The sequence below is a fragment of the Gymnoscopelus microlampas genome (genome assembly GCF_963454915.1).
Source record: "Gymnoscopelus microlampas genome assembly, chromosome: 12".
Taxonomy (NCBI): Eukaryota; Metazoa; Chordata; class Actinopteri; order Myctophiformes; family Myctophidae; genus Gymnoscopelus; species Gymnoscopelus microlampas.
The window spans coordinates 27,113,780-27,140,944 of NC_139949.1; the positions used below are offsets into that span (position 1 = coordinate 27,113,780).

Here is a 27,165-nt window from a genome sequence, read left to right on the forward strand (position 1 = left end):
TAGGGTAAACATTTGTTTAACATACAACTTGCATTTAGTTGAAATTTAAACCAGTGGTTCTCCACCTAAATAATTGGCAAAAACATTAAGATTTAATATTAAAAAAAGTTATACCAAATAACTTAGTATACTAAGTTAGTTCCAATGGATTGATTGGTTTTAGTCTTTAAAGCATGCTCTGAAAAGGCCCACCCATCTGACCACTTAACACGGCTGCCATGTTAAGTGGTCAGATCCAGAATAAGGCTGAGAACCACTGATTTACACATTTCAAAGATCTACAACTACGTCAGATGAAAACATAACCCTATCGGTTAATGCTCTGTACATGAGCAACATTTAATTAACTTTCAAAATTAAGATAATTTTTAGAGGAACTATATTTTATTCAACACTTTTTTTAAAGCTCGGTGGACATCGTTTTAATAAAAACCTGATAATGCTTTTAATCGGGTAAACAATATATAGATCATATTTTTTATCAAAAAACAAAAATGTCCACAGAACTTACAAGTGTGAAATAAAATCTTGACTCCTCCGAACATTTTTTTTTATTGTAATAATTTAATCATTTACAGACCATAAATGGGTAGCCATGTTAACATCTTTATACAAAAGGAAAACCGGTTGAAGAACAGACTCACTGCACAAAAACCTTAAGAAAAACACCTTAGACAGACTAAAAAAATATATTAGTGTTTTATTTTGTCATGCTCATAAAGAGCTCCAAGTGCTAAAAGTGAAAAGTGCAGCAACAAACGTTTGGGTCAAAGGACCATCGTCAGTGCCTCGCCTACTGACCGCCGTGAATAATCAAGCTTTACCCACAAATGACAACACATAAATCCACATCACATACAGCGCCTATGGTCATATGTGATGTGGACTGACGTGATGAAGACTTACCTGCAAATGACTTAAGTGACGTGAAATGATAAGTCGAGACGCAAATGAAATTTGATACGAGACATAAGTCCACATCACATACTACACTACACTACACTACACACTATGGTCATATGTGATGTGGACTGACGTAATGAAGCTTTAACCGCAAATGATTAGATCTGATATAGCACGGACGATGGTCCTATGACCTAAATGTGTGTTGCTGCACTTTTCACTTTGAACACTTGGAGCACTTTATGAACATGAAATAAAATAAAAATAGATTTTCTTGGTCTCCATCTAAGGAGTTTTCCTTAAGTTTCTTGTGAAGTGAGTCTTTAATTCTGCCAGTTTTGCTTTGTTTTAGAGACCAGCTACAGTCAGTAAATATTCCTCTTTTCCATTTTAGTTTGCTACAATTTATTTTAAATAAAAGGTTAGGGTTATAAAATTGTTATAAAACAATTTTGAGTAAACAAAGTTTTTCAAAAGAACCCCATAGATTTAAAAACAAATCAAATAAATTATTTTTAAAATATTAAAAGAGTAGTGAAAATAGCAGATCTACAAGCCAAACTTGTAGATCTGCTATTTTCACTAGGTCCCAGAGAGACATCACGTCTCTTTTGTGTCTATAGTACAATTAAAATGAATTAAAAGAAAGAAAAAATAGAACATGTGCTATTTCATGAAAACAAAAGAAATCTAAGCAATAAATTATAAACAAAAAAAAGTGTTTGTGAAAATAGATTTACAAGCTTGTTGTGAGCTTGCAAATCTATTATTTTCACTAGTTTGGGTCCTGAGCTAAAAGGTTTGGGAACCTCTGCAGTGGCTCAATGCCTGGTAGCAGTTAAATATAGAGCTTAAACATTTTGATTGACATCAGTTATGACTGTAATGTTTAGAATGCAACACACAGTTATGACACATGTTTAGAATGCAATCACACAGTTATGATTGTAATATTTATAATGCAATCACACAGTTATGACTGTAATATTTATATTGCAATCACACAGTTATGACTGTGATGTTTAGAATGCAATCACACAGTTATGACACATGTTTAGAATGCAATCACACAGTTATGACTAATATTTATAATGCAATCACACAGTCATGACTAATGTTTATTTTATTTTCCAGAAGTAATACAGTCTACAGTGACTGAACTGCCTCTTACAGTGTCACAGTGGCTGCTAGCTGATGCCTATGAGTACAATTCAAAGTTTACAATTTAAATGGTGCATTTATCTATAGTACCTTTAACCAAAGCACTTTGTAATGTGCATTACATTCGCCAACCTACTCACCAGGGGGATGTGCATTACATTCGCCAACCTACTCACCAGGGGGAGAGATAGAGAGATGAGAGGGATAGAGAGACAGAGAGAGATAGAGACTCGTATAATTTATATCATTTTTGGACGATTGACATAAATTATACGAGGCGCATATGACGCAATGGCAGCAGCATTCTTTGCTTCATGTTCTCTGCATCAGTCTCAGTCCAGCATCAGTCCATTTTCTTCATTATTCTCCTGCCAAATGACGAGCATTGTACGCAAACAACGTGAAACGAAGTCCACATCACATACTGGTCATATGGTTGTATGTATCGTTTATATTATATTATTATTATTATGTGATGTGGATTGACGTGATGAAGCTTTACTCGCAAATGACGGCACAAATAACGAGCAACTATACGTGATGCACATGCCGACATCCGTCACACACCTTCACATCACATACTGGTCATATGTGATGTGGATTGGCGTGATTAAGCTTTAACGCAAATGACGCAACGCAAAATCAATTGTGCCAATAATTGTCAGCAATACAGCAACAGCATGAATGACATTAGTACACAACATACAACACTATGAATGACATTAGTAAACAACATACAACACTATGAATAACAGTAATACACAACATACAACACAAGCAACAGGAATAACCAAAGTCATTAACCCTTTAAGACCTGAAGCCGATTCTACATGTCTCCTAAATCCCAACAGTTTTGTGAAAAACATAAGTTTCTATATCAGTGGTTCTCAAACTTTTTCATGTCAAGGACCCCCAAAATGATATGTATTTGGTCGCGGACACCCATCAAAATATTTTGTTCCACGGACCCCCCCAGAAGCAAAGATTTGAGTTAAAAAATATTTGCTTTAAAAATATATATATTCAAAGATTTGCACACACTTTCACGAATTTACAAAAATAGATCTACAAGCTCATAGCGCGGCACTCGGTGCTGCGCTATGAGCTTGTATATCTGCCATTTTTGAATAGCCAAAGTGTAAAATAAAGCTTTTTAGCTCAAATCAAAAAATGACACAGTTCCAGGTCTTAATAGGTTAAATGCATAGGATATGAATGATGGCCCTACATCTCTCCCTGTTCTGACCTACTGTAAACAACAGCGTGTACCTCGCCTAAAAGAAAAAATTGCCGACCGATGTGAATGACGAGCTATCCGCAAATGTCGTGAAATAATCACAAAATCACATAAATCCACATCACATACGACCAGTAATTCACATACGACCAGTAATGTGTTATTATTATTATTATTATTATTATTATTATTATTATTATTATTATTATGTGATGTGGATTGACGTGATGAAGCTTTACTCGCAAATAGCCTGAAACGGTACAACGCCAATCAAATTACGCGAAACGACACACGACGTAAAGGACGACATGCATCACATACCTCCACATATGTTCATATGTGACGTGGACTAACGTGATGATGTTTTACCCGCATATGTTGTGAAATGACACAACACAAGACATACATCACATCAATGCACATCACATACGGCCCCCCTGTACGGTCATATGTGATGTGGGCTGACGTGATGAAGACTTACCTGCATATGACGGAAGCGACGTGAAATCAAAAGTAATTTTTACCCGCATGTGTTGTGAAATGACAACACATACATCACATCAATCCACATCACATACTACACTACACTACACCATGGACTTATGTGATGTGGGCTGACGTGATGAAGACTTACCTGCACGGTGACGTGAAATCCTGAGACGCGACGCAAATCAAATTACTTAACGCAAAATGCTACGAGACATAAATCACACAAACGCTGGCCGTGACCCAATAATAAAAAACACTGGTCCAGTCCCTTCTTACTTATTCTTCACGAATGACGGGCATTGAACGCAAACGACGCAAACCGCTGGCCCGCCACCCGTTAAATGACGCAACGCAAGCGGCGCAACACGAACGGCGCTGATAGTACAAATTTTACGGTTAAAGCTAAAAAAATGTTTAGTTGATACTATGACAGGGCAAAAAAAGCTATATTTTTAACTTTATCAAAAATAGATAAAGCACAAATAGGTTTAACTATGTGAGTTTGCTATGTGACCAAGAGCCACATATACTATACCCTGTCACTATATTATACAACCTAGTATACATATACTGTACCCTGTCACTATATTATACAGCTTAGCGTAGGCCTACCTATACTGTACCCTGTCATTACATAAACAGCCTGGTATACGTATACTGTCTGTACTACAAATGGAACCAAATGGACCAGTGACGGGTCCATTTGTACACACAAAAACCACAAGACACACGAAAAGAAAAAAGTTATAACTTTATTCAAGCAAATAATGAAGAGAAAAGAGGGGAAGTTAAAGTATGGAGGTCAGGCAGAAACCGTGTATGTCCAAAATTGTTACTTTTTAAAATGGACACAAAATAACCTGTGTTCCAATGGATCCAATGTAATTATCATGATCTTTGCGTTGTGAGCTTGTAGATCGGCTGTTTGCACTGCTTTAGTGTGTGACACTGTCACACGGTATGACCAAGTAAAGAAATGTATTTACGACAACAACAATAAATATATATATATATATATATATATATATATATATATATATATATATATATATATATATATATATATATATATATATATATATATATATATATATATATATATAATATAAATATAAATATAAATATATATATACACACACACACACACACAAGGTTTCTGCCTGACAACCAATGATAGACCGTGTCACTACTATCACTTACCTTGAACAGCAGCCACGACTCAAACAGCAAATGAAATTAAAAAACACTAAGAAAGAAGCAAATGACACAACGCACATCATTTGCTTTCTCTTTTAGTTTGCACAGACCTACAGCATAGATGACTGTAAACACGGTGTTAATGGAGCTACATGCTACCATAATGATACCAGACATAAATCACATACATTTGTACACACAAACTACTAGTGAAGAACTAGTGCAATAGACAGGCAAGAAGAAAGAAATGTGTTTGTGAAAAGAAAGAAAGACAAAAACAAAAAATCGATCAAATAACTCGGACACAAAAGTAAATAAAAACAAATAATTTTGTTATTGCTTTATTAAAGCAAAGAATAGAGAAAAAGAGGAGAAGTTACGACCACATATGGTCGTATGTGATGTGGACCGATGTGATCAAAGCGTTGGGCGCAAATTACGTGAAACAATAAATAAAATCACATAAATCCACATCACAGAAAGGCAAATGGTCCTATGTGATGTGGACCGACGTGATGAAGCTTTACCCACAAATGACGCGATGCAAATGACGTGAAACGATAGACGACGCAAATGACCACATACATGGTATGGTAGCATGTAGCCCCCTTAACAAGCAGCAGCTGCAATCAAAAGGTTCCTACCTTCATGCCATCTTCACTGCGGACGTCTTCTTCTTGTCATCTTCGTGTTCTGTAAAGACACAAAAAAAGAAAACTAAAACGTTGAGTTGAGCAGGCCTTACAGGGTGACATTTTGGAAGCCAAGATGGTCTGTAGAGCCATAAGCTGGTCACTGACAGGGCTGTCACCATTATGACATTTTACTTGAGTAATTGTCACAAATAATTGCGATTAACGATTTAATTGCATTGTACATGAACATTGAACTTTTTTGAAAATAAATGAACATTTTTGTAACCAGAAGAGTGGGCACCCGGGAAAAGTGGGCACTTCAATGTGTAATTGGCCATTTCTATTCCTCAAAGTAAGTAATTGAGTAACTCAAAGGAGTAGTTCACCCACAAAATGACTTATTTTCTATCAATTGCACACGCCATGAAGCCTTGAATTCATGGATTTGTTTTTGTCGCATTCCTATGCCTATAATTAGATTCCCGTCTGCTACCTAATGTATACGGTAGGAGACACAATAAATACATTATTTGTGTCTCCTACCGGCTAATGTATCCGGTAGGAGACCCAAAGTAAATTATTTGTGTCTCCTACCGGAAATACACCCGGTCATAGGCTTAGTAATGAGACAAAAACTAAAACAAAATCATGAATTCAAGGCTTCATGGGGTGTGCAATTTATAGAAAATAAGTATTTTTTTGGGTGAACTACTCCTTTAAGTACATAATTTGAAGATGCTTGACTGGCCTACAGCCACCGTGGGCATAAAACAATATGTTTTAGGTCTGATAATGATGTACCCACCCGTACATGTTCACATCATGTATACTTTACATTACTTAAAAGGGATAGTTCACCCAAAAACGTACTTTTTTCGATCGATTAGTCACCCCATGGAGCCTTGAATTATGGACCGGTAGGCAGCGGTTCCGGTAGACACAAAGGAGACTCTTTGTGTCTCCTACCGGAACCGCTGCCGGTTGAGAGAGAGATGAAGCAGGGACCCCCTCTATATTGTATAAAATTGTGTTTGAGATAAACTTTTGCTGCTCTTTTTTCCCTCTACACCTATAACTCTTTGCTAAAAATAGCCGATCTACAAGCTCACTACGCCTTGCAGCGCGAGGCGTTGTGAGCTTGTAGATCTGCTATTTTTGGCTTAAGTTCTCCTCAGCAAAGGGATGCTAGGGTTCAAGTGGTTAATGTAAAAAAAAATGGCGGACCCCCTGTAGTAACTCTGGGTCAAGGACCCCCTGTTGAAGACCCCTGCTTTAAGAACATTTTGCAAATTCTTCATTAGTTTTACATTTTGGGAGAAAAATTTCCAATTTAACAAAGAGGTGCCGTCTATTCCTGTATCAAACACCATGTTCAAGTAAAGTCTACAATGCTTATCATTTCATCAAGTTTCACAAACAATTAAAGAAGGTGGCTCTCAAAAGTTTCATATCAAGGACCCACAAATGAATATTCATTTGGCCAAGGATTGGGACTCTTCCTTACTTCCTTCACATTACCACGTTTCCAATGATACTAATGAAGGCTCTGTTCTATTTAGTGTAGCACAGTGGTTCTCAAAGGACACCCATAACTCTGAGTGTGTACAAATGGAACCAAATGGACTGTAATTTGTTTCCATCTGTACACTCAGTTACACACCCGTAAGGGTCCATTTGGAACAGAGCCTTCATTAGCATCATCGTAACACCTGTGAAGGGAAGTGAGGAAGAGGCCCGATTTATTTCCAATATGGCCGCTGATTCCAAAACTCCAGTTTGTGCCTCCTACCTCCAGCATGGTGGTGTTGTGTTAAAGTGAAATTGGTGACCTTCAGAAAACATGCGACCATCTCGTGGACTTCACAAAAACATCACCATGTCCAAATAACAACCGTTTGTTTGTTTATGAACAGAGCAACTCTGTTCATAAACAAACAGCAGTGATTTACTTTGGATGTTTGACATGTGATGGACACATCTTTTGTCAGGTCACCAATTTCTCCATAACACTGGAGGAGGCAGAATGTTGAGGGTTGGGATTCGGCTTGAAATCGTAATAGCCTAATTGCAATTATTTGAATTTGCAATTATGTTTTAATCGTTACCATGTTAATAATGTTCATATATTTTCAAACATTTTGTGGAAATAGCAGATCTACCAGCTCAAAACGTGTTGCGATGCGACACATTTTGAGCTTGTAGATTGGCCATTTCCACTCTGCTAATCCCACTATGAATGTATTTTTTGTAATTAAATGATGTATATTATTTGTCATATCTACCTTGTGCAACTTTTGTTTACGAAGCCCTAAAAGCCAAAAATAAATTACATTTGTATTCATAATGTTCCAATGCTCAACGTCAAACACAATTAAATCTTTGATCACAATCAATCATGTGACAATGAATCGTCAACTTCCATTTTGTAATGGTGACACAGCCCTAGTTTATAATGGCCAGCAGTGGTGGAAGAAAATACTGATTTGTTTTAACTTAAGTAAAAGTATCACTACTGCAATGTAAAAATACTGTTAAAAGTTAAGTTAAAGTCCAGAATTCAAAATTCACTTGAGTAAAAGTACAAAGGTACTGGTATCAAAATGTACTTAAAGTACCAAAAATAAAAAGTACTCATTATGTAGAATATCCCGTTTCACAAGTTTTCAAAATATATTAAAATCTTTTGAAAATAGCCGATCTACAAGCTCACAATGCGTCGCATCGCATCGTGAGTAATTTCAAATGGCCAAAATGTATATAGGGCTGAAGTGGTTAATACATTTTTTGTAATTATAGTCAAAATCTACAAAGTAACTAAAATAAAGTGTTCAAATAAATGTAGTGAAGTAAAAAGTACAATATTTGGATCCGAGATGTAGTGGAGTAAAAGTAAAAGTATTGAAATTTGGAAATACTCAAGTAAAGTACAAATCCCTTGAAATTGTACTTTATACAGTACTCAAGTAAATGCACCTAGTTACTTTCCACCACTGCTGGCCAGGTGTGATCCAGGTACGTACCGTGTGGGGTCTCCCGCCGCTCGGTTGAAGATAGCTGGTATTAATAGAGCCGCGTAGGTTGTATGGCACCACGTCCCGAGCACCGTACGCCTTGTATCTCTACGGAGAGCGTTCGTTGGCACCGTTATACGTTTCAGCTCTCAGGGCTTGTTGCTGTGTCGAAGTTCCATCTTCCTGCCCCTTGTCCTGAGTTACAGACACTCTATTACCAGCTATCTCCTGATGGCTCCATCCATAGGACCTTCACTGAAGAACTCATACATCGAGTCAAACGCTGGGTCATAGCTAGAAGCCATGACTCAGCGTTTTTAACTCACTGTATGAAGTATAGACTTAGTCCACTCTGCAGAAGGTCACCACATGATAAACCTGCAATAGACATATATACACCAACATTACATTTAATATATTGTAGAATATAATATTAAGATTGAAAAAAAAAGAGAACCAAAGAAAATACATTATATATTCCTTAAAGGTTAAGGTTATATTCCTTGGTATTTTTAGTTATTTTTTTTGTTAAAAGGTTAAAGTATTATATGCTGATAGTAATCATTGCTACAGAGCGTTTGTTCGGTCACAGGGGTCTCTCCAGCTCTTTAGTAAACACAATATAGTACATGTTCAGGTAGGTGACAACATTTAAGCCAATCAGGAGAGGGCACTGAAAAAGTTCTGTTTAATAAAGAGCCTGAGAGACATGGGAGACTCCTTTTACTGAACAAACACTCTATAGTAATGATTACTATCACAATATAGAGCTATTTAACACCGTTACTGAACAAACACTCTATAGTAATGATTACTATCACAATATAGAGCTATTTAACACCGTTACTGAACAAACACTCTATAGTAATGATTACTATCACAATATAGAGCTATTTAACACATATTTTATCCAAACTAAATCACTTACCCTACCTTTAGGGTTTTTAAGGCTAGTGTTAAGTATACGTTCGAAACTGTCGGGCAGAAATCTCTCGTCCTACTTGATCTATACTACAGCGTTTTGAGCTTGTAGATCTGCTACTTTTGCCATTTTTTAATCCTGAAAAGGTTTTGGACATAATGAGGTTTCCTCCCAATGGAGACAATATTTTATAGTTTCATCTTAGCCTTGGATCAAGACTCATCATTGTTGTTATCGATTTTGATATCGATATTTTAGATTAATCTAAAGTGTAAATAGAGTTTTTAATCTCCCGTTATAATGTAGCACTGTTATCTCTCCTATCTTAGGCTTTTACACATTTTGTTTTGTTCTAGATATTTTATGAAAAGTATGAAATGTGAAAGGTGCTGTACAAATAAGGTTTTATTATTATGATCTAGCCCTTCACCAGAGCGTCAATGAGTTCTCTCTAACGCTCTGCCAGTCTGCTTATAGACAAGGAATTCCACTGCCCTGTGAGGGCTCCAACTGTAGTACAAATAAACAAAACCACTTCGCTACTCACCAAAACAAAGGTTGGTTTTGGGTTCTTTAAAGTCTATTCTCCAGGGTGGGAAGCCTCTCAGCACCCCACCTTCTCTGTAAAATACACTTTTTGGCCAGAAAAGAAAATATTTCACCGGAAGAAAAAAATGTTTTTGGTTGCTCCACTGCGCCCTCTACAGATCTGGTCAATGGATTTTTTTCTATTGACCAGATTTTGCCTTCTGGTGAAATATTTTCTTTTCTGGTCAAAAAGTGTATTATAGAGAGAAGGTGGGGTGCTGAGAGGCTTCCCACCTCCGAGAATAGACTTTCAGCAACACAAGAGTATTTTTTTGGTGAGTAGTAAAGTGGTTTTGTTTATTTTTTACTACAGTTGGAGCCCTCGCAGGGAAGTGGAATTCCTTGTCTATAACCAGAGCCGAGCGCCTGGCAGAGCGTATAGAGAGAACTCACTAACGCTCTGGACCAGGGCTAATTATGATCCTATCTATGACATTCTTGAACACTCTCCAACAAATAGTGTTTGTAGTTAGTTCCATGTTAAAGTCTCAAACATCTTGATAAATGTATATTACTCTAAATATAAAGTGTTTATCCCAAAGCTACAGATGTTATCCCACCATACGGACCCTTTGTGTTCAGTAATATTCTGTGTTATTCAATTAATAAATGTTGCAATCTGGTCTATCAGAATATCACTGTATATATCATTCAATGGGTGTAGTGGCGCTGTGCAGCAGGTAAACACCAGTATTAAACCCCATGTAATCCAGGAAATACAATGATGTTCATCCACAGACGGGTATAAAACACTTCTTTATCAAACTATACTGAATATCAAGAGAACCCCAACACCCCGTATGTACGGATAACATTGGCTTTAAGATAATCCCTTTATATTTACAATGTATACAGACATGTAGACGCACGAGCCTTAAAAGCCAGAAAACCACACAATTTGGGAAAGTGTCGCTGTTGCAACAGGTGACCGCAGGTATTACACTCCAAGTAAATGTGGAAATAGAACGGCGTTCAGACACACGGGATTAAAACACATCTTTACTAAATGTTAAGTAATATTACGGAACAAACACCCCATATGGATGGGTAACATCCGTGGCTTTGGGTTTGAAAGCTTTATGTGTTGGATTGGGTTCATTTATGGGGATTTACGAGCCGTTTAAAACTACCAACAAACATCAGCTCAATCACCATAAATAAAATCCCTGCACTGTCTTGATCCTAGGCCTAAACAGATTATAAACCCTCATGAATGTAATGTTTGTATGGTGGGGTTAGATCTACAAACCCCCACACAGTAAGTGTGGTTTAAGGTTTAAACTTTAGGTGACAATTTAGTTGTGATCATTTGGAACAAATGTTTGTTTGATGCAATAGCCTTGGATCAAGACTTATAATAGATGTATTTTATCAAATTTGACTTATTTGCATATCTATGAGGTAAGAGTCAGACTCGACATAAAATGACTAGTTTGATGCATTTTCTCCCTCGGTTGTAAGACACAATATTTCATACTTATGTCCATTTTGGTGTCATAATACTTCACAGTCCTAGAACACCTCGAATGCTTAAATAATAATGGTGTTAAATATCGGTGGATAAAAACGTGTCATGTTGATAGAAATCAAACATCAGTTACCTTCTAGAGAGCAGCGTGGCACGTTGAAAATAAACTGTTCGAACCAGCAGTGGTGCGCCTGGTTCCATTTTAAACCGTATTCACATCCGGTCTAGAGCCCCGCCTACTGGATCCGGTATGTTCAACACGTACATGAACACATTATTTCCGTTTCCGTTTTCCAACCGGATCTTCACCCTGAAGAGTGAATTGATCCCCGGACTGCTTTCAAGTAATCAACACTAAATCATCCACTGCTGTGTGGAGGATGCAGTGGTGTAAAGTAACTAAGTACATTTACTCAAGTACTGTACTTAAGTACAATTTTGAGGTGTTTGTGCTTTACTTGAGTATTTCCAATTTCCAATACTTTTACTTCTACTCCACTACATCTCAGAGTCAAATATTGTACTTTTACTCCACTACAATCATTTGAAAACATTAGTTAAATAGTTACTTTGTACATTTTTATTATTATTATTACAAAACATACATTAACCACTGCAGCCCTATGAAAATAGCCGGTCTACAAGCTCACAACAATTTGGTACTTGTTGTTGCGATGCGTTGTGAGCTTGTAGATCTGCTATTTTCAAAGCATTTTCATACATTTTTGAAACTTGTGAAATGGGACATTCTGCAAAATGAGAAATTACTTTCAGTACTTAAGTATATTAATACTAATACTTTTGTACTGGTAAATGTTGAATACCGCACATACAGAGTATTTCTACATTATTGATACTTAATAAGTAAAAAATGTGAGTACTTTTTCAACCACTGCTGGTATGGAGTCAAAAAGCCACAAACGCGCACACACGCACGCACGTACATGCGCCACTCGTGTGCACACACACACACACACACACACACACACACACACACACACACACACACACACACACACACACACACACACACAATGTAATAATATATGCCATATTACAGTACAAATGGTGCTGGAAAAAAGCTTTTATTTAAAGGGGAAGTTCACCCCAAAAAATGACTTTCCTATCAATTACTCACCCCATGAAGCATTGAATTCATGGAGATGTTTTGTTGTTGTTTTTGTCACATTCCTGATCCAACATGAAAATATATAACTATTTAAAGTGAATAGGAGGCCAATTTTAATTGAGCAAAAATCCAGATCCATTCATCCATCCAGATCTCTCAGGTTATCTGGGAAAGGTCTACTTTCTGTCCCTAAATCATGTTTTTTTTTACTGTGCCTGTACTACGTTTATTAACCGTTGATGGACAAGATCAATTAATAAGGTAATATCAATAGAGATAACAGAAGGTGTGTGATCGATTGGCAGTGATGGAAGAAGTAAAAGTAGCAATACAAAAATATAAAAATATTTAGTCAAGTATTTGTATGCCTGTATTCAAAATGTGACTTCAAAGTACAAAAGCATTGGCATCAAAATATACTGTACCAAAGTTAAAGTAAAATGAGCCGTTGGTGGCAAAATTGAGGAAGCTACGATTCTCATTAGGAGTGACAAGGAAGGACGTGATCAGAATGACCACATTAGAGGATCAGCCAAGGTTAGAAAAGGGTTGAGATGGTTTGAACATGTGAAAAGGAGGGGTACATTGGGAGAAGGATGCTGAAGATGGAACTGTTAGGTAAGAGGGATGCCAAAGAGGTTGTTCATGGATGCAGTGCGAGAGGACATGCAGGTGGCAGGAGACACAGAGGAAGACGCAGAAAACAGAACCAGATGGAAACTGATGATCCGCTGTGGCGACCCCGATGAGAATTAGCCAAATAAAGAAGAAGAATTTGGCATACTAAATAGTTTGTTAGTATGCGGTTTTGGACAGGGCCATGGTTTTAACACTAATAAACAAACAAAATGCAATAAAAGTCCAAAGACAATATTAGTACACATTTTTTAATAACATGGCACAATTTACATAACACAAGTTTGAATGAGGAGCATGCTGAAGATTCAGTCGCTTCATTTTTTCCCTCATTTTGTACATGATCTAGAAAGACTTCATTTTTTTCCCATACATGGTAAACAGCAAAAAAAGTTTTTCATTTAACAATCTTCTTTGCAATACGCATTGACTAACCACTATGGCTCCAGTGGACAATTTTAATGTGGGATTAAAAAACACTGCACGACATGATCTCACAGAGTTTGAAGCGCACAACTAAACCTTCAGTGGACTACTAAAATAGATCTCTGCTCGTTAGAAACAAACTGTCCATAGTTTAGACTTTTGCTTTTTTTGTCTTTTGTTTTTGTAGGTACAACAACTTAGGATAGCACTTGAATACACTGTTTGACCAACAGAACCTATTTCCAAAACACATACTTTACACTCCTCCAACAGGGCAAATGTGCGGTCTTGTTGTCCAATGTGCTGTACTCTCTCCAGAACAAGACTGCTGGTATCTGACTGAGCAAATGATGGGAAAAGTGTTTCCTTCTGACACTGAAATAACATACATTAACAATTTCAAGGATTGTCACCACAAAATATGTTTTGCCAACAAAGCTTCTCTGGTACTTTTCTGTTACTTTTTTCCCCCACAGACTGGATCAAGGTTTTGTTCTGTGAACAATATGTGGATCAATTAAAGCTTATATCAGTCAAAATTTACCATGTAGTTGTGAAGAGAATACAGCTTTGTTAATTATCAGTACAGTCAGCTGTGGTGGTGAGAAGGCCGGCTTTTATTAAGGGAGCCCAGACATTTGTTGCATAGTTGAATTGGGGGGGGGGGGGGGGGGGGGGGTTGGTGGTCTCTGGTACAATGTTAATTGGCTGCATAAAAAGAAAAAAAGAAAATTTGCAAAAAACACATTCTGAATCTCCTCCTAATTTACTCCTATTTACATTTGTTAAAAGTAAAGCTTTCAAAACACCCTTTTGCATATTTGTACCTTGATTTTTATTCATACGGAGTGGAACACATCGACTGTACATTATCTACACTTTGCTGTCAGTGCTGAAGTACCTGTACATTCCAATTTCATTTCTACAGATCTACAGATCTTCAACTTATTCCAGACTTCTTCGCTATACAAGAGAAAAAATACACACACACACAAAGAAAAAAAATGCTTGACATTTTTAATTTTTTTTATTCCACAATTATTGTCCATTTGTGGTTTTATACAAAAACAATTCATTGCATGGGCAGTTTCTGCCCACATAAGTTATTCACAGCTCTGTTACAGTCTGGTTTTGCCCAAGGCTAAGTGCTTGGTGTAAGTTCAGTGTTAGTGAGGCACAGGGCTGCTCTTGTCTGTGGAAAAGGTCCAGCTCGGCTCACCGTGCCTCAATGTCTTTGTGAGCATGTGAGGCGGGTCTGTCTCTGATGTCAGTGGCCAGGGGAGTAGTCCGTCTGGGCGACCCTGGCCTGGCACCCAGTGTAGGTATGAGAGGGGGCGGGGCGCTCAGAGAGGCGGTAGGTGTGGTTTTGTTCAGAATGCCATTCTGGTGGGCGGCAGCGGCTGCAACGGCGGCTGCGGCCGAAGGGCTGACCCTGGGGTAGTGCATGCTTGGTAGTCCAGGGGCCATGAGGCCAGAGGCGGGGTGGGGCAGATGTCCATCCAGAGCTGGGTGGTGCATGGCTGCGTGGAGGCGTCCGTGCTCAAAGTCCTCTCTGAGCATGTGCAGTCGCTCTCGTTCCTCCAGATGGGCGCGTTCCTGTTCTCTCCTCTGCTCCAGTGCCAGGGGCAGTGAATGGTCGCGGTTAAAGTCATGGGGCTCGCGCTCCCTGTAGGAGCGCTCGGCCTCGTAGAGGCGTGGTGCGGCTAGCCGGTGCAAGGGGTCATTCCTCAAAAGCAGGTCCCTGGCCAGAGGGTCCCGTCTGTGGATGTCCAGGCCCCTGTAAGGGTCCCTCATGGGGTCCCAGTGAAACCCAGGGTAGGGGAACCTCTCGGCCCCGGGGATGGGGCTGATACCCATGAAGGGTGCCACCATTCGAGTTCTCTCCAGGCCGCTGATGCTGTTGATGGGGTGAACGCCGGCCATGCCCATGGGCATAGCCATAGAGGAGGGAGGGTGGTGGTTGGGTGTGGGAGGGTGGTGGTTGGGTGTGGCAGGGTGGTGGTTGGGTGTGGCAGGGTGGTGGTTGGGTGTGGCAGGGTGGTGGTTGGGTGTGGCAGGGTGGTGGTTGGGTGTGGCAGGGTGGTGGTTGGGTGTGGGAGGCAGCTGGGTTGGGTGCTCACCACCTCGCTCTGCAGGTCCATCCTGCTCCTCCTTCCTCTCCTCCTTCACCTTCACCTCATTTGTCTTCTTCTGATGATCGTAGGTCAGCTCTCCCTTCTTCTCCAGAACCTCCCTGCTCAGACCTCCGTTGGGACGCTCCAGGCTGGACTGACGGACGTAGGGTGATGTTGTTCCCCTGTTAGATACTTTGTCCTCCGACGATCGGCCGTCATGGATGACGGGCGTGTCCTTGTCACCGTGGTGATTCTCCTTCAGTTTGTGGTCGTCCGTGCCATTGTCCTTCCAGGAGTCGGAGTGCTCCCTGTCTCTGTCTTTGGCCTTGTTGTCCTTCTCCCTCTGGGGCTCTCCGGCAGCGGGAGGCAGCTGGTTCCTGTGATGCTCCGGGGGCCGGCTATGGCTGAGCAGGCTGATGGGGTTGACGGGAACCGGGGATGGATGGCTTGAATGGCGCTTTTCTATGGAGTCCCTGGAAAGACACACACACACACACACACACACACACACACACACACACACACACACACACACACACACACACACACACACACACACACACACACACACACACACACACACACACTGTTCAAACATCTGCTTTGTTGGGACACATTTGTAGAACAGCAGAAAGGGTGACAGCCCTAAGGAGGAACAGGCTCAGTCCTAAGCCAGAGAGGGTCACATATCTTATATCCAACCATTTGCCCAAGGATTTAATTCCAAAATGCTTTGGAGAGTGTGCTACCTGAACATTATCAATTCATCTCTCTCTCTCTCTCTCTCTCTCTCTCATAACATTTAAATGTTATTTTTATAGCAACCATCTCGTACAATTAATTTATTATCCTCTAAGGAATTGTACTGGGCTGGCCAACTGAATTGTCAGTCACAGTCAGAAGTAAGTCCACAAACCCCCCACGAAAGATGTTTTAAAGATTTAGGCAGCTTTATTTCGACAAGAAACTGTGGGCAGAGATGGTCTCCAGCTAGAATCCAATCGGGGACTCTGTGATTATGTGTTCAGCTTCAGGCCTGCCCTGGAATTGCTACTTTTTAAAAGCAATACCTTTCCAAGTTTGTGTGTCCACTAGGTGTCTTTTCAAAGTAGAAAAGCGCTGAGAGGCGCTGAGAACAAGAGGCCAAAAAACGAAACACGCTGCATGTGGGTGTTGACAGTAATACATTGTAACCAAACCAAATCAGTAAATAACTTGTCTTTGTTTGTTTGTCATGTAAAACATGAATTCAATTAATGTAAAATTGGCCCTTGCTGGTATTTTAAGGAGTTGCTTCTCTCAGTGCTGACAGCATTGGTGTTAACCATTTTAAAACTCCTGCCTCCTCTACTGTGATTAGTCGGTTTGTGAAGCCTCTATGAAAAGTTAAGCTCAACTTGAAATGCTTAACAGTACGCTTTAACAGCGGGCGACTCTCGGGCGATCGCCGGGCGACATCGTCCATCCCCCCCCCCCCGCCCACTTCGCCCTATCGCAAGTAGTTGCCGGCTCTCATAGACATATAATGCACTTCCCGAAAATACTATCCTGATCGCCCGCTGTTAAAACGCACCGTAAGAGTCGGCCACAAGCTCTCTAGAATAATTCAAGATATTTTATTTATATTTGTAAATATAACGCTCTAAAAAATAACCTTTGTCATGCAATGGATTTGAACAGCTGCCCAGAGGAGTTCAAAGTTGAGCCCTGCTACAATACAATACCCACCTCTCTTTGTCATCTTTACTGACTGATGAGTCGCGCTTGTCCGAGTCTCTGTCTCTCTCGTGTGAGCTGACTGAGGTACTCCGTTCACTGTCTCCCGGCTTGAGCCACGGTGGTGGCGTGGGGAAGGAGGGTGGTGTGCGATGGAGCCGGTTCCATGGCTCCTGATGACTGTTGTTGCTGCCGCTGTTGAAGTGCTGCTGTGGGTTGATGCCGTCTTTATGGCCAAAAAGGGAGTTGGGCGCTGTTAGGGATTCAACACGCGGAAACAACGGCGGGACACAAGTTAAAATTCATTTATCACCACAATGGATAAACATTACCTTCAAGTATGTTTATTTACATTTACACAATTCACTGATGCATGAAGGTGCATTCACACCTAAAGATATTGTTTTCTTTCTAGTCGATTCAATCGCTTAACTTTGGTCACGCTGGTAATCAAATACCAATTTGTGGGCTTGTTTTGTTTACCGGTGTTAATTTAACTCTGGAATCATGATGAAAATGTACCCGGGTCCATTTGGTTCCATTAGGTACCCTCTCGGGATTACAAAAACACCCAAAATGACAGAAACGATAGAACGATTGAGCTATGTTCTATTTCATGACTAAAATATATTGATCTCATCATCGTTTACAATCAAACTGTCAAAAACACAGACTGAGTCCGGCGTGTGTTTTTCCTCCATCTCAGCCGGCAGCTTGAGCCTACTGCCCGGTTCGATTGAGCAACTAGCCCCTGTGTTGACTCAAATACAGGGGCTAGTTTTGTTTGCAGGCATACACAACAGATACAAAATGTACACAGAGACCCCTCGGTGTTGATTGAGTGTAACTAAATGGACCCGGTTCCATTTTGTACCTCAGGGTTACAAAAACACCAAATACGGCTCTTTTAAGAGTCACGGTTGGAGGCTTGGAGCTCGATGGGTGAAGTGGGGAGGAAGTGAACATCACTTCAGTTGGATTTGTCTATCTGAAGCAAAGATACAGAGGCGACGGATCGCTTCATTCGCGTCGCCCCGTTCACGCCACTTGCTGTAACGTATCACCCGATCGCGCCACGTCGCGCCTTTGCATTGACTTTGAATGTAAACGCACCGCTCAAAAGAATATATAATCTTCATGTCTGAGCGCACCTTGACAGTGCACAACAGTGCTCAGACAATTAATGCAACAAATACTTGTCCCCAAAATAACCATGCATGATGGAGAAACCCAAGGTTATAAAGATGCTATGTATTGGTGACCAGATGTTATTGTTTGGTGAACATGAAACAGAAACTCACTTAGTGCTGGGTTTCCTAGGCCGCCAAAGGCTGATGAACTGAGGGCGCCTAGTCCTCCAAATGACACAGGCCTACCGAAGGGCTCTGGAAGGGGGAGAGAAGACATGTTGGCATTAGAGCCCTGCAAGCCCATACAGCCCCGGCCCATTTTAAAAAATGAACGCGTTGGGCACGGGCTGGGCTCGAGCTCATTACGTTAATAACTAGCCAACCATCACGCAGCAGTATTCACCGGTGAAAAGAGGAGAGACGACTCTCTGTTACTTATTTACATTAGCTAAGCCCAATTTATGCTCCGTCACATGCCGAAAAAGGCAGAGAATATCAGACCTACAAGCTCACAAAGCCTCGCATCCACGGCACGTTGCGAGTTTGTAGGTTGGCTATTGTCACGCAGCCAAGTATGAATCAGGCTTAGACTACGTTAGTTACGTTAGTCTCTGAACGGCCTGAAGTTGGGAGTGAGATATGTGTGTTGGATGATGCGATGCACAGCGCTCTCTGACACAAAATAAACAATGAAGTTCATTAAAGTATCCCATTCCTAGTTAAAGGATATTTACTTTTTTGGGGATATAACATTTGAAAGATCATTCTTCAACTTCACCATTCTTCTGAGTATGCGTCATAGAGTTTCACGCTATGCGCATCAAAGAAACGCACGTCAGAGGGAGATTAAATTACGGTTCAGGCCCGGGCGAATAAATTGCAGACCCTTGTCGGGCTGGGACCGGGCCGGGCTCGAACACCACGGGATAAGGTCTGGGCTCGGGCTGGACCTTTGGGTACTATTATAAATCAGTGACGTAACGAGTGTGGCTCTTACCTAAGTGAGATGCCGGGGTAAGGAAATTCCCAGGATGATGGGGTGGATGATGATGACCAAAAGGACCTGCTGAAGGGTGGGTAGGCCCTGGTGAAGGACAGACAGAAGGTATAAGGATTTGCACATTAGACCTACAGTACATTACAGTAGGGTAGTCGTTATACATAGTTCTTGGTGTTTCCATGATTTGGAACACTAGATGTTTCAGCTGGATTTTTTTATACTTAGCTACACGCAGGTGTCGCGCACCTAAAATAGCATACAAGCCCACAATGTGTCGCAACGTGATGTGTTGTGAGCTGGCAGATCTGCTATTTTCGGTACGCGATACCACACACAACGAAGTACATCAAGCCCTTTGGTGTTTAATATTAAGATACTTCAGACAGTGTTAGGCAAGTGGTAAAACATAGGTGTAGTTACATTAATGCTGCAATATATTGCAACTTATTGTGTGTTCAATGTTCTGTGTACGAGTCCAACATGATGATGATGATGGCATTGCTGTAAATGAGCTGAATGCTATTCCCCCAGCATCAGTGTGAAATGATTGCATGCGTTGTTTTTCTCAAGCTTGTTTCCGTAACAACAGTGATCCCACCCCCACTAACAGCAGGCTGTTTCCCTGTTAAAAGAAATGAACATTGATCTACCATTTAGAGCCATAGATTTGCACATAGACCTGTACCTCTCCATGTTAAAAATAGACAGCTCTGAGAAAAGAGGAGGAATTGATCTACTGGTGTGTGAGGGGGATGGAAAACTGGTGTTGATGTGACATATCAATCATTGCCTCAGCCCGGTGCTCTGGCACATTCTCACCTGCTGCAGAGAAGAGTGTGGCGGGCCGTGCTAAGTCGTGAGGGTGATGGATGGCTCCAAACAGGCCTGGGCCTGGGGGTCGACTGAGGAACTCGGGCTTGAGGCCAAAGTCCAGTTTGTGAGGGTCGGCCTGCATCTGCTGCTGAAAGTGGCCAGACAGAGAGACAGAAACACATGTAAAACCATAGATGAGGGGTTGGCGAAGGATGGAGTGTTCAGGTGAGATCTCTCCCGCTTTACGTAGGCTTACAGTTCACTACCAGTATAAAACACGTAGCCTTGTTGTAGTCCCGATTATGTAGCAGTGGCCTCCACAGCACATTCTGACACCACTGTTCCTCAATATGGTGGAATAGTAACTGTACATTTATTTATGTTTATGTCTAGTCCTGTTACCAGGGTTATATAACCAGCGCTATTTTGTCCACGTCTGCCATATCATGTAAATCGGACGTAAACAAAGGAGACAATGGCACAAAAACACGGTAACGCAAATACAGCGCAGTAAAAAAAACGGTTTTAAAAATACCCGTACATGTGTGGCCTTAACCACATGAACCATAGCATCCCTATTCTGGGTCATAATAGATGAACATTCTGCGAAGAATTGGCAAATATTCGCTGAAAATAGCAGATCTTCCGGTCTGCTTGTAGATTTATTATTATGGCTATTTTTGACAACAAAGTGTAGTGTAGGAGGAAAAAAGGAGGGTACCAAGTATAGACCCGGTCAACAAATTATATAGGTTTAACCCATTAAGACCTGAGGTTCCGATTCTACAAAATATTTAGATTTGTTTTTAAATAAAATAAATAAAGAAATATATATATATTCAAAGATTTGCACAAATTTCCCAAAAAATAGCAGATCTACAAGCTTGTGATAAATAGCAGATCTATCTCATGAAAAATAGCAGATATACAAGCTCATAGAGTGCCGCGCTATGAGCTTGTAGATCTGCTATTTTTGAATAGCCAAAGAAATCTAAAGTGACACAGATACGTTCCAGGTCTTAATGGGTTAAGTAGTTAACCACTACCGGCATCGACGGATACGCGATTTATGTTCTCAACAACTGCACCCAATAATTTACAGTTAAGTTATGCGTGGCTATGTTTGTACTTTGCAGTAATAACTACGATAATCACTTGTAGCACAAGATGGCAGGCCTCCAGGAACAAACTCTTTATGACTCAACCTGCTCTTTGACAGGTGCCAGCACTGTACGGTGGCAACCGCTTCTGGATGCTGTCCAGGAGCCAAGATGGATTACACTGTATATAAACACTTGATTAGAAGAAGGGCAGTGTGTGTGTGTGTGTGTGTGTGTGTGTGTGTGTGTGTGTGTGTGTGTGTGTGTGTGTGTGTGTGTGTGTGTGTGTGTGTGTGTGTGTGTGTGTGTGTGTGTGTGTGTGTGTGTGTGTGGAGGGAGCACAATGAGTTCTCACCTTCACTTTTTGTTGGTGGTGATAGATCTGCCAGGCAATGTGGACATGCATGGCACACCACTTCCCTGGTTTCTGCAAACATACAGAAGACAAATACATACCATCACAACAACGTCCATTGTGTTTTATGTTATTTATTTTATGCATTTTATTAAATTCTTTATCTCATTTTTTTTTTACAGATTTTATATAGAACTGTATTCATAGTACAGTCATTAGTTGTTTTAAAATGCACTTTTTTATTAAATGTACTTGACTTGCATTGCAAAGGAAGCTGCATGCAGTACAAATGAACACATTATCAATTTATAAGTAGATAAGTAAGCATGTAAAGGGAACTGGCCAACAGGAAAATTAAAAAATACTGCGAATGAAGCACTCACCCTGAGAATTGGTCGAAATGGATCCGATAGCTACAGGAGAGCAAAAGAGAGAAAGAAAATAATTTATTTTGCCGTTACTCAAGCGCTTCTAATTAGTGTCTATTCCACCAAATTGAACTAGTACACTTTCCCATTAACGTTGACCATTACAGGAGTTGCTAACGCATGCTTTATGAAAGGTTATTATCTGTACCCTAGCATATACAGTACATTGCAGATAGTCTTAGACAGCCACAACAGAGACACAGAACACCCACACTATTATTGTTTGAGTGTTGTGTGCGACTGTGCCCTTACCCTGGAGCCCTTCTGTATTGTGTGATAAACTGTGCATGTGTCCTTATGGGGTCCTTCTGTAAGATTGTGTCAGTGACTGCGCATGTATCCTTAAGCCCCAGTTATACTTAGTTGCATGCTCATTAAATGCTCAGTAATTAGCAGATCTACAAGCTCACCGTGCGTCACAAGTGTGGCGCGTGGTGAGCTTGTAGATCTGCTATTTACTGCATGCAACACCAGCATGCAACTAAGTATAACTGAGGCTTTATGGGGTTCATCTGTAAGATTGAAGATTGAAGATTACCCTGGGGTCCTTCTGTAATAGTGTGTGTGCGACTGCTCCAGGTCTTGTTGAGACGTCCAATGGGTTAGATGTCTAGAATGCAAGACACACAGGTTCAAATTAGTCACCTGGCTAACACTGAAACAATTACAGTGGTTCACAAAATAATCTGTTATGTTTTCATGAATGAAAATCTTGGAATGAAAATCTTGGACCGGAAGGAGCAGCTTGATTAAACAACGTAAGAGCAAAATGTCAGCCGTGTGAATTTGGTCAGTGTGCTAGTAACGGATTGTTTGAGGGTGTACAGTGTTATGTTGTGTAGTGTTGTGTTGTGTTACCTTGGGCTGAAAGGCGCCCTGCAGTGAACCAAAGGGCCCCGTGGGGGGGATGACAGGAGGAAGACCAGACATGGCTGGTGGATAAGAGTGGAAGAGCTGAGGAAAAGAACAGATGGGACTCAGTACAGTTGTTTGATAACACTGGATTCTACTGTGTATAAGGCAAGGTATAACCATTCAATCTGTATGGACTTAAATAAGAAGACACACACATTTTACATGAAAGTGTGAATGCTGTAATACATTATTACAAAAGGCTTGCATAATATGGTTTGATTAAAACATTACAGTAATGTAGACATTGATGTATAGCTCTTGGCACCTCTAGGGGCCATTAACTGAACTAATATAATTGCTCTAATCGACCCTGTTGGTTCCAATTCAGAGTTGCCTGCTAACTTAAATCACAGAGACGTACTACTCAACTCAGATCAAGCAAGAAATACTGTACATGATCTATACTTTCCTATCTATACTTTACCTGTGGAGCTCCACCTGGGCTCCACAGGTACATAATTCCATACATAGGCTATGCATTATAGATATTTAATTAACCTGTCACCTGGAATGCCAAGGGACAGTTTAAAAAATAAGAAGTTTGGGGTAATGGGAAGTTTGTGCAACCCCTTGAACTAAAATACAGATATGTTTTTGTAACAAAGAGGTCAAAATAGCAGATCTGGGGTCAACCAAATATATAACGTGGTTAACACATCCACTGCCAGGCCCGTAGTCCTACGGGCCGTTAAATCCAACCGTTAACTGCCGTTCCCGTAGTCCCGTAGTCCTACGGGGCGGGTGTTTTCCCATGTTAAATCGTGCAGGTGCAGATTCCGGATTTTTTTTGCACTTCCGGTCTCGAAGTGGGCGGACCGGAAACGAAATAATACTGTTTCCGGTTTTTCTCCCGCCTCCGTTTCCTGTCTAGCGGTCAACTTTGGACGCCATTATCTCTGGCTTGTTGTTTTTCTCACCGCATCCACCATTTTAGCGTTTTCCTCTCGTTCTCCAGAATGCAGTGTCGGATCGCCGCACGGTTTTCAGCGTTTTGTTCGGTCGGGTCCCGTGTTTGTGTCGAACCAAATGAACGCGGATTTTAAACGGATTTAGCGGGGCCTATGACGGAATCAAAAAAACAAAAAAGGTAAGATTGCTTGGCACTACGATGGACGTTCTGAGATTAGCCGATGGCAGTCAATGTGTTAATCACTGTCATTCTGCACAACAGCTGTATAGTCTGACAATAACTGAATGTCATTGTTGAAGCAACACAAACAGCATGTGCACGCTCATACAACTCTGCAGGATCAGTGACAACTTCAGCAGACAAGAAAGGGGTGTTAGAGGGGGTGCAACATTTGAACTAAATTGCGTTTAGTGAATAATCAAGAATGAGCACGCCACTCCTGTTAGCAGACAAATACAAATGAAGGGTAAAAGAATTAGGAGAAAAATACAACATCCCTCTAATAACACAATTCACTGCTGAAATTCAGCCACTCTCGCTCTGCACACCATATTAATCTTTATGCACAACATCTTCAGTTATATGCACCTGCAATACATCTTATGCTAAAAGATTCAGCAATCCAACATTGTTTTCATTAATCAAAAACATTTCTAGGGCTATAGGGTGAAATACAACAGATAGGGTGTTTACGGTATCTATTACCAGAAGCGGATGAGCGATGGATGCATGGAATCTAACACATAAACAAGCAACAAACAGCTACAACACCAACACGGGCTGGCGGTATGGCAAAGCACAGACTGCTCTGCAAAGCACATAATACGTGGTAGGTTAACTCACACTGTGTCTGTAGAAGGGGTCAACTTTTGTTGGGAATTTTTCAAACTGTTGGAGAAATGAGACAGAGGGACTAAGTACAAGGGACATTTTAGAGGTGATACATTGCACTTGTTAAGCTATACATTATATTGATAGGCTCAAGTCTTGAAAAGCCTTTTTCTGGCCACTTTCAACGTCATATTAGGGAACGGAAAATGTATCTCCAATGTATAATCCTGGTCTGAGAACATAGTTACGCATTACAGCTTAGATGCCCTCAGTTGAGCGACAAACATGATATTCAACCAATTCCCAAAAGCCAATCCCGTGCAAGGATTCCCTTTGATTTTGCCCTCCCATTCCGTGAGCATGTGGAGACGCTGTAAACCAGCCCGGCCTCTGTGTCTCATTTGGGCTGGTTTTAGTGGTGCAGTGTGGGCTCCAGGAGAACATTTCCCCAGTCAAGTCTAAACACTGCAGCCATAAAGAGGCTTTTTATGGCCTCATTAGCTGTCAGAGGCCGCGCGGTGCTGCCTTTGAGGAATCATCAGAGCCCAGCAGAAAATTCTCCAGCCAGGCAGTTAGAATACAGTCATAAGTGTGTATGTGTGCGTGTGTGTTTGTGTGCGTGCGTGCGTGCGTGTGTGTGTGTGTGTGTGTGTGTGTGTGAGCGTGTGTGTGTGTGTGTGTGTCAGGTCCAGCCACCCATTGCCTGTGGTCTGCACTGACAAACAGCGGGACGCTAGCCCAGAGCATTTGCCTATAATGAGAAAGCCCCAAGCAGGACTAAATGATGTCATTAAATCCAGAATGAATTAAGTGTATTATGTTCTGAAAGCTGGCTCGGAATGAAACGACTTGCTTGGGGCAAGTTATTGCCAGTTTAGAAAATAACTGTGTCGGGTGTGGGGGGGAATACAAGAGTGGGCCAGAAACAAAAAAGCTAAACAAAAACACTAGAAAGGCTTTCTGAGAGAAGAATGGCATCATTGTAGTACAGACGGACACACATGGTCATCATTGGGAGTCTGCCGCGGAAACCGACGATTCCCTAAAGCAGAAAAGTGGGCCGTGCTTACACACACACATACTGTACCATGTACATTACTTGCTGTTACGACCACAAAGAAGGAAAAAAAACGCTTTGAATCGCAACCCACCCACTCTCATGCGCATAGAAAACCCGGTACTTAGAACAAAAATCTGGTTATCATCATCATCCATCCTCCTCCACCTTCCACAGTTGTGTTCTACTTATCCTCACATTTCTGGCAGGGGTACGCACCATGGGCGGTGCTGGCGTGGGCATGATGGCGTGGGGGAAGGGCGTGAAGGTGTGCTGGTGGGTGTGCTGGTGCGTGTGTTGGTGCTGATGCTGGTGTTGGTGCTGGTGCTGGTGGAACTCGGTGCGCAGGTAGGGAGGCGGGCCCAGCGATGCTCCGCGATCTGCACTCTGGGAGGCCAGGAAACGTGTGTTGAGCTCCTGACGCAGAAGGTCTTGTTCTGGTTAGACAGAGTAGGACAGGAGAGGGTTAGGCAGGTTTAGGCGTGGATTGGAAATAACCGGGTATACAAATATTATATGGTTACAAATACATTTTTTTAGGTTAAAACATCTGATGAAATGAAAATAATTCTTAACTGTAGGTAAAACTCGAGATGCTTAGCTGTGTTTGACAGTTGAAAAGAAAACCCGACTTGTATTCTGTTAGTCATTAAGCACTAAAGCCCTTTCTTAAGCAAACATCTGAGATTTTAATAAACCAATGACCTTTGCTTGGCCCATGGATGTCTCAGAGAAATAAAGAAATTCAAGTTATTGCTGGCTTCTCTTCTAAATGCAAGAAATTGCCCTGAAAGATTAAGTGTTATCTCTAGAGCAACCATATCATTTCTATTCCGCAGTGATCCAATATGCTATTTTCTGTGTTCATTTCAAGCTTTATTGGGTTGGGAGCGGTTAAAGTGATTAACATTTTCTCTTCATAAAAATGTCATAGTATGACTAAAAACAAAATCCAGCTTAGTCAGTTCTGTTATTGACCAGAATTATTTCTTGA

General features: G+C 40.9%; 1 protein-coding gene across 5 annotated transcripts in view; it reads right to left on the reverse strand.

The window, feature by feature from the left end:
* Positions 1-13,613: 13,613 nt before the first annotated feature.
* Positions 13,614-27,165, reverse strand: part of auts2a (activator of transcription and developmental regulator AUTS2 a) — a gene marked incomplete at its 5' end in the record, with an annotated part of 367,489 nt that continues 353,937 nt past the window's right edge. For 4 of the 5 annotated variants that reach the window (XM_084075031.1, XM_084075030.1, XM_084075033.1 and 1 more), the window contains 11 exons: positions 13,614-16,389; positions 17,645-17,897; positions 18,934-19,017; positions 19,760-19,846; positions 20,582-20,723; positions 22,031-22,102; positions 22,414-22,443; positions 22,997-23,068; positions 23,317-23,412; positions 25,127-25,171; positions 26,370-26,608. In XM_084075031.1, the coding sequence (XP_083931157.1) occupies positions 15,018-16,389; positions 17,645-17,897; positions 18,934-19,017; positions 19,760-19,846; positions 20,582-20,723; positions 22,031-22,102; positions 22,414-22,443; positions 22,997-23,068; positions 23,317-23,412; positions 25,127-25,171; positions 26,370-26,608 (2,492 nt within the window). In that variant the 3' untranslated portion in view covers positions 13,614-15,017. The remainder of the gene's footprint in view (positions 16,390-17,644; positions 17,898-18,933; positions 19,018-19,759; positions 19,847-20,581; positions 20,724-22,030; positions 22,103-22,413; positions 22,444-22,996; positions 23,069-23,316; positions 23,413-25,126; positions 25,172-26,369; positions 26,609-27,165) is intronic. The other variant, XM_084075032.1, reaches the window with a different exon arrangement.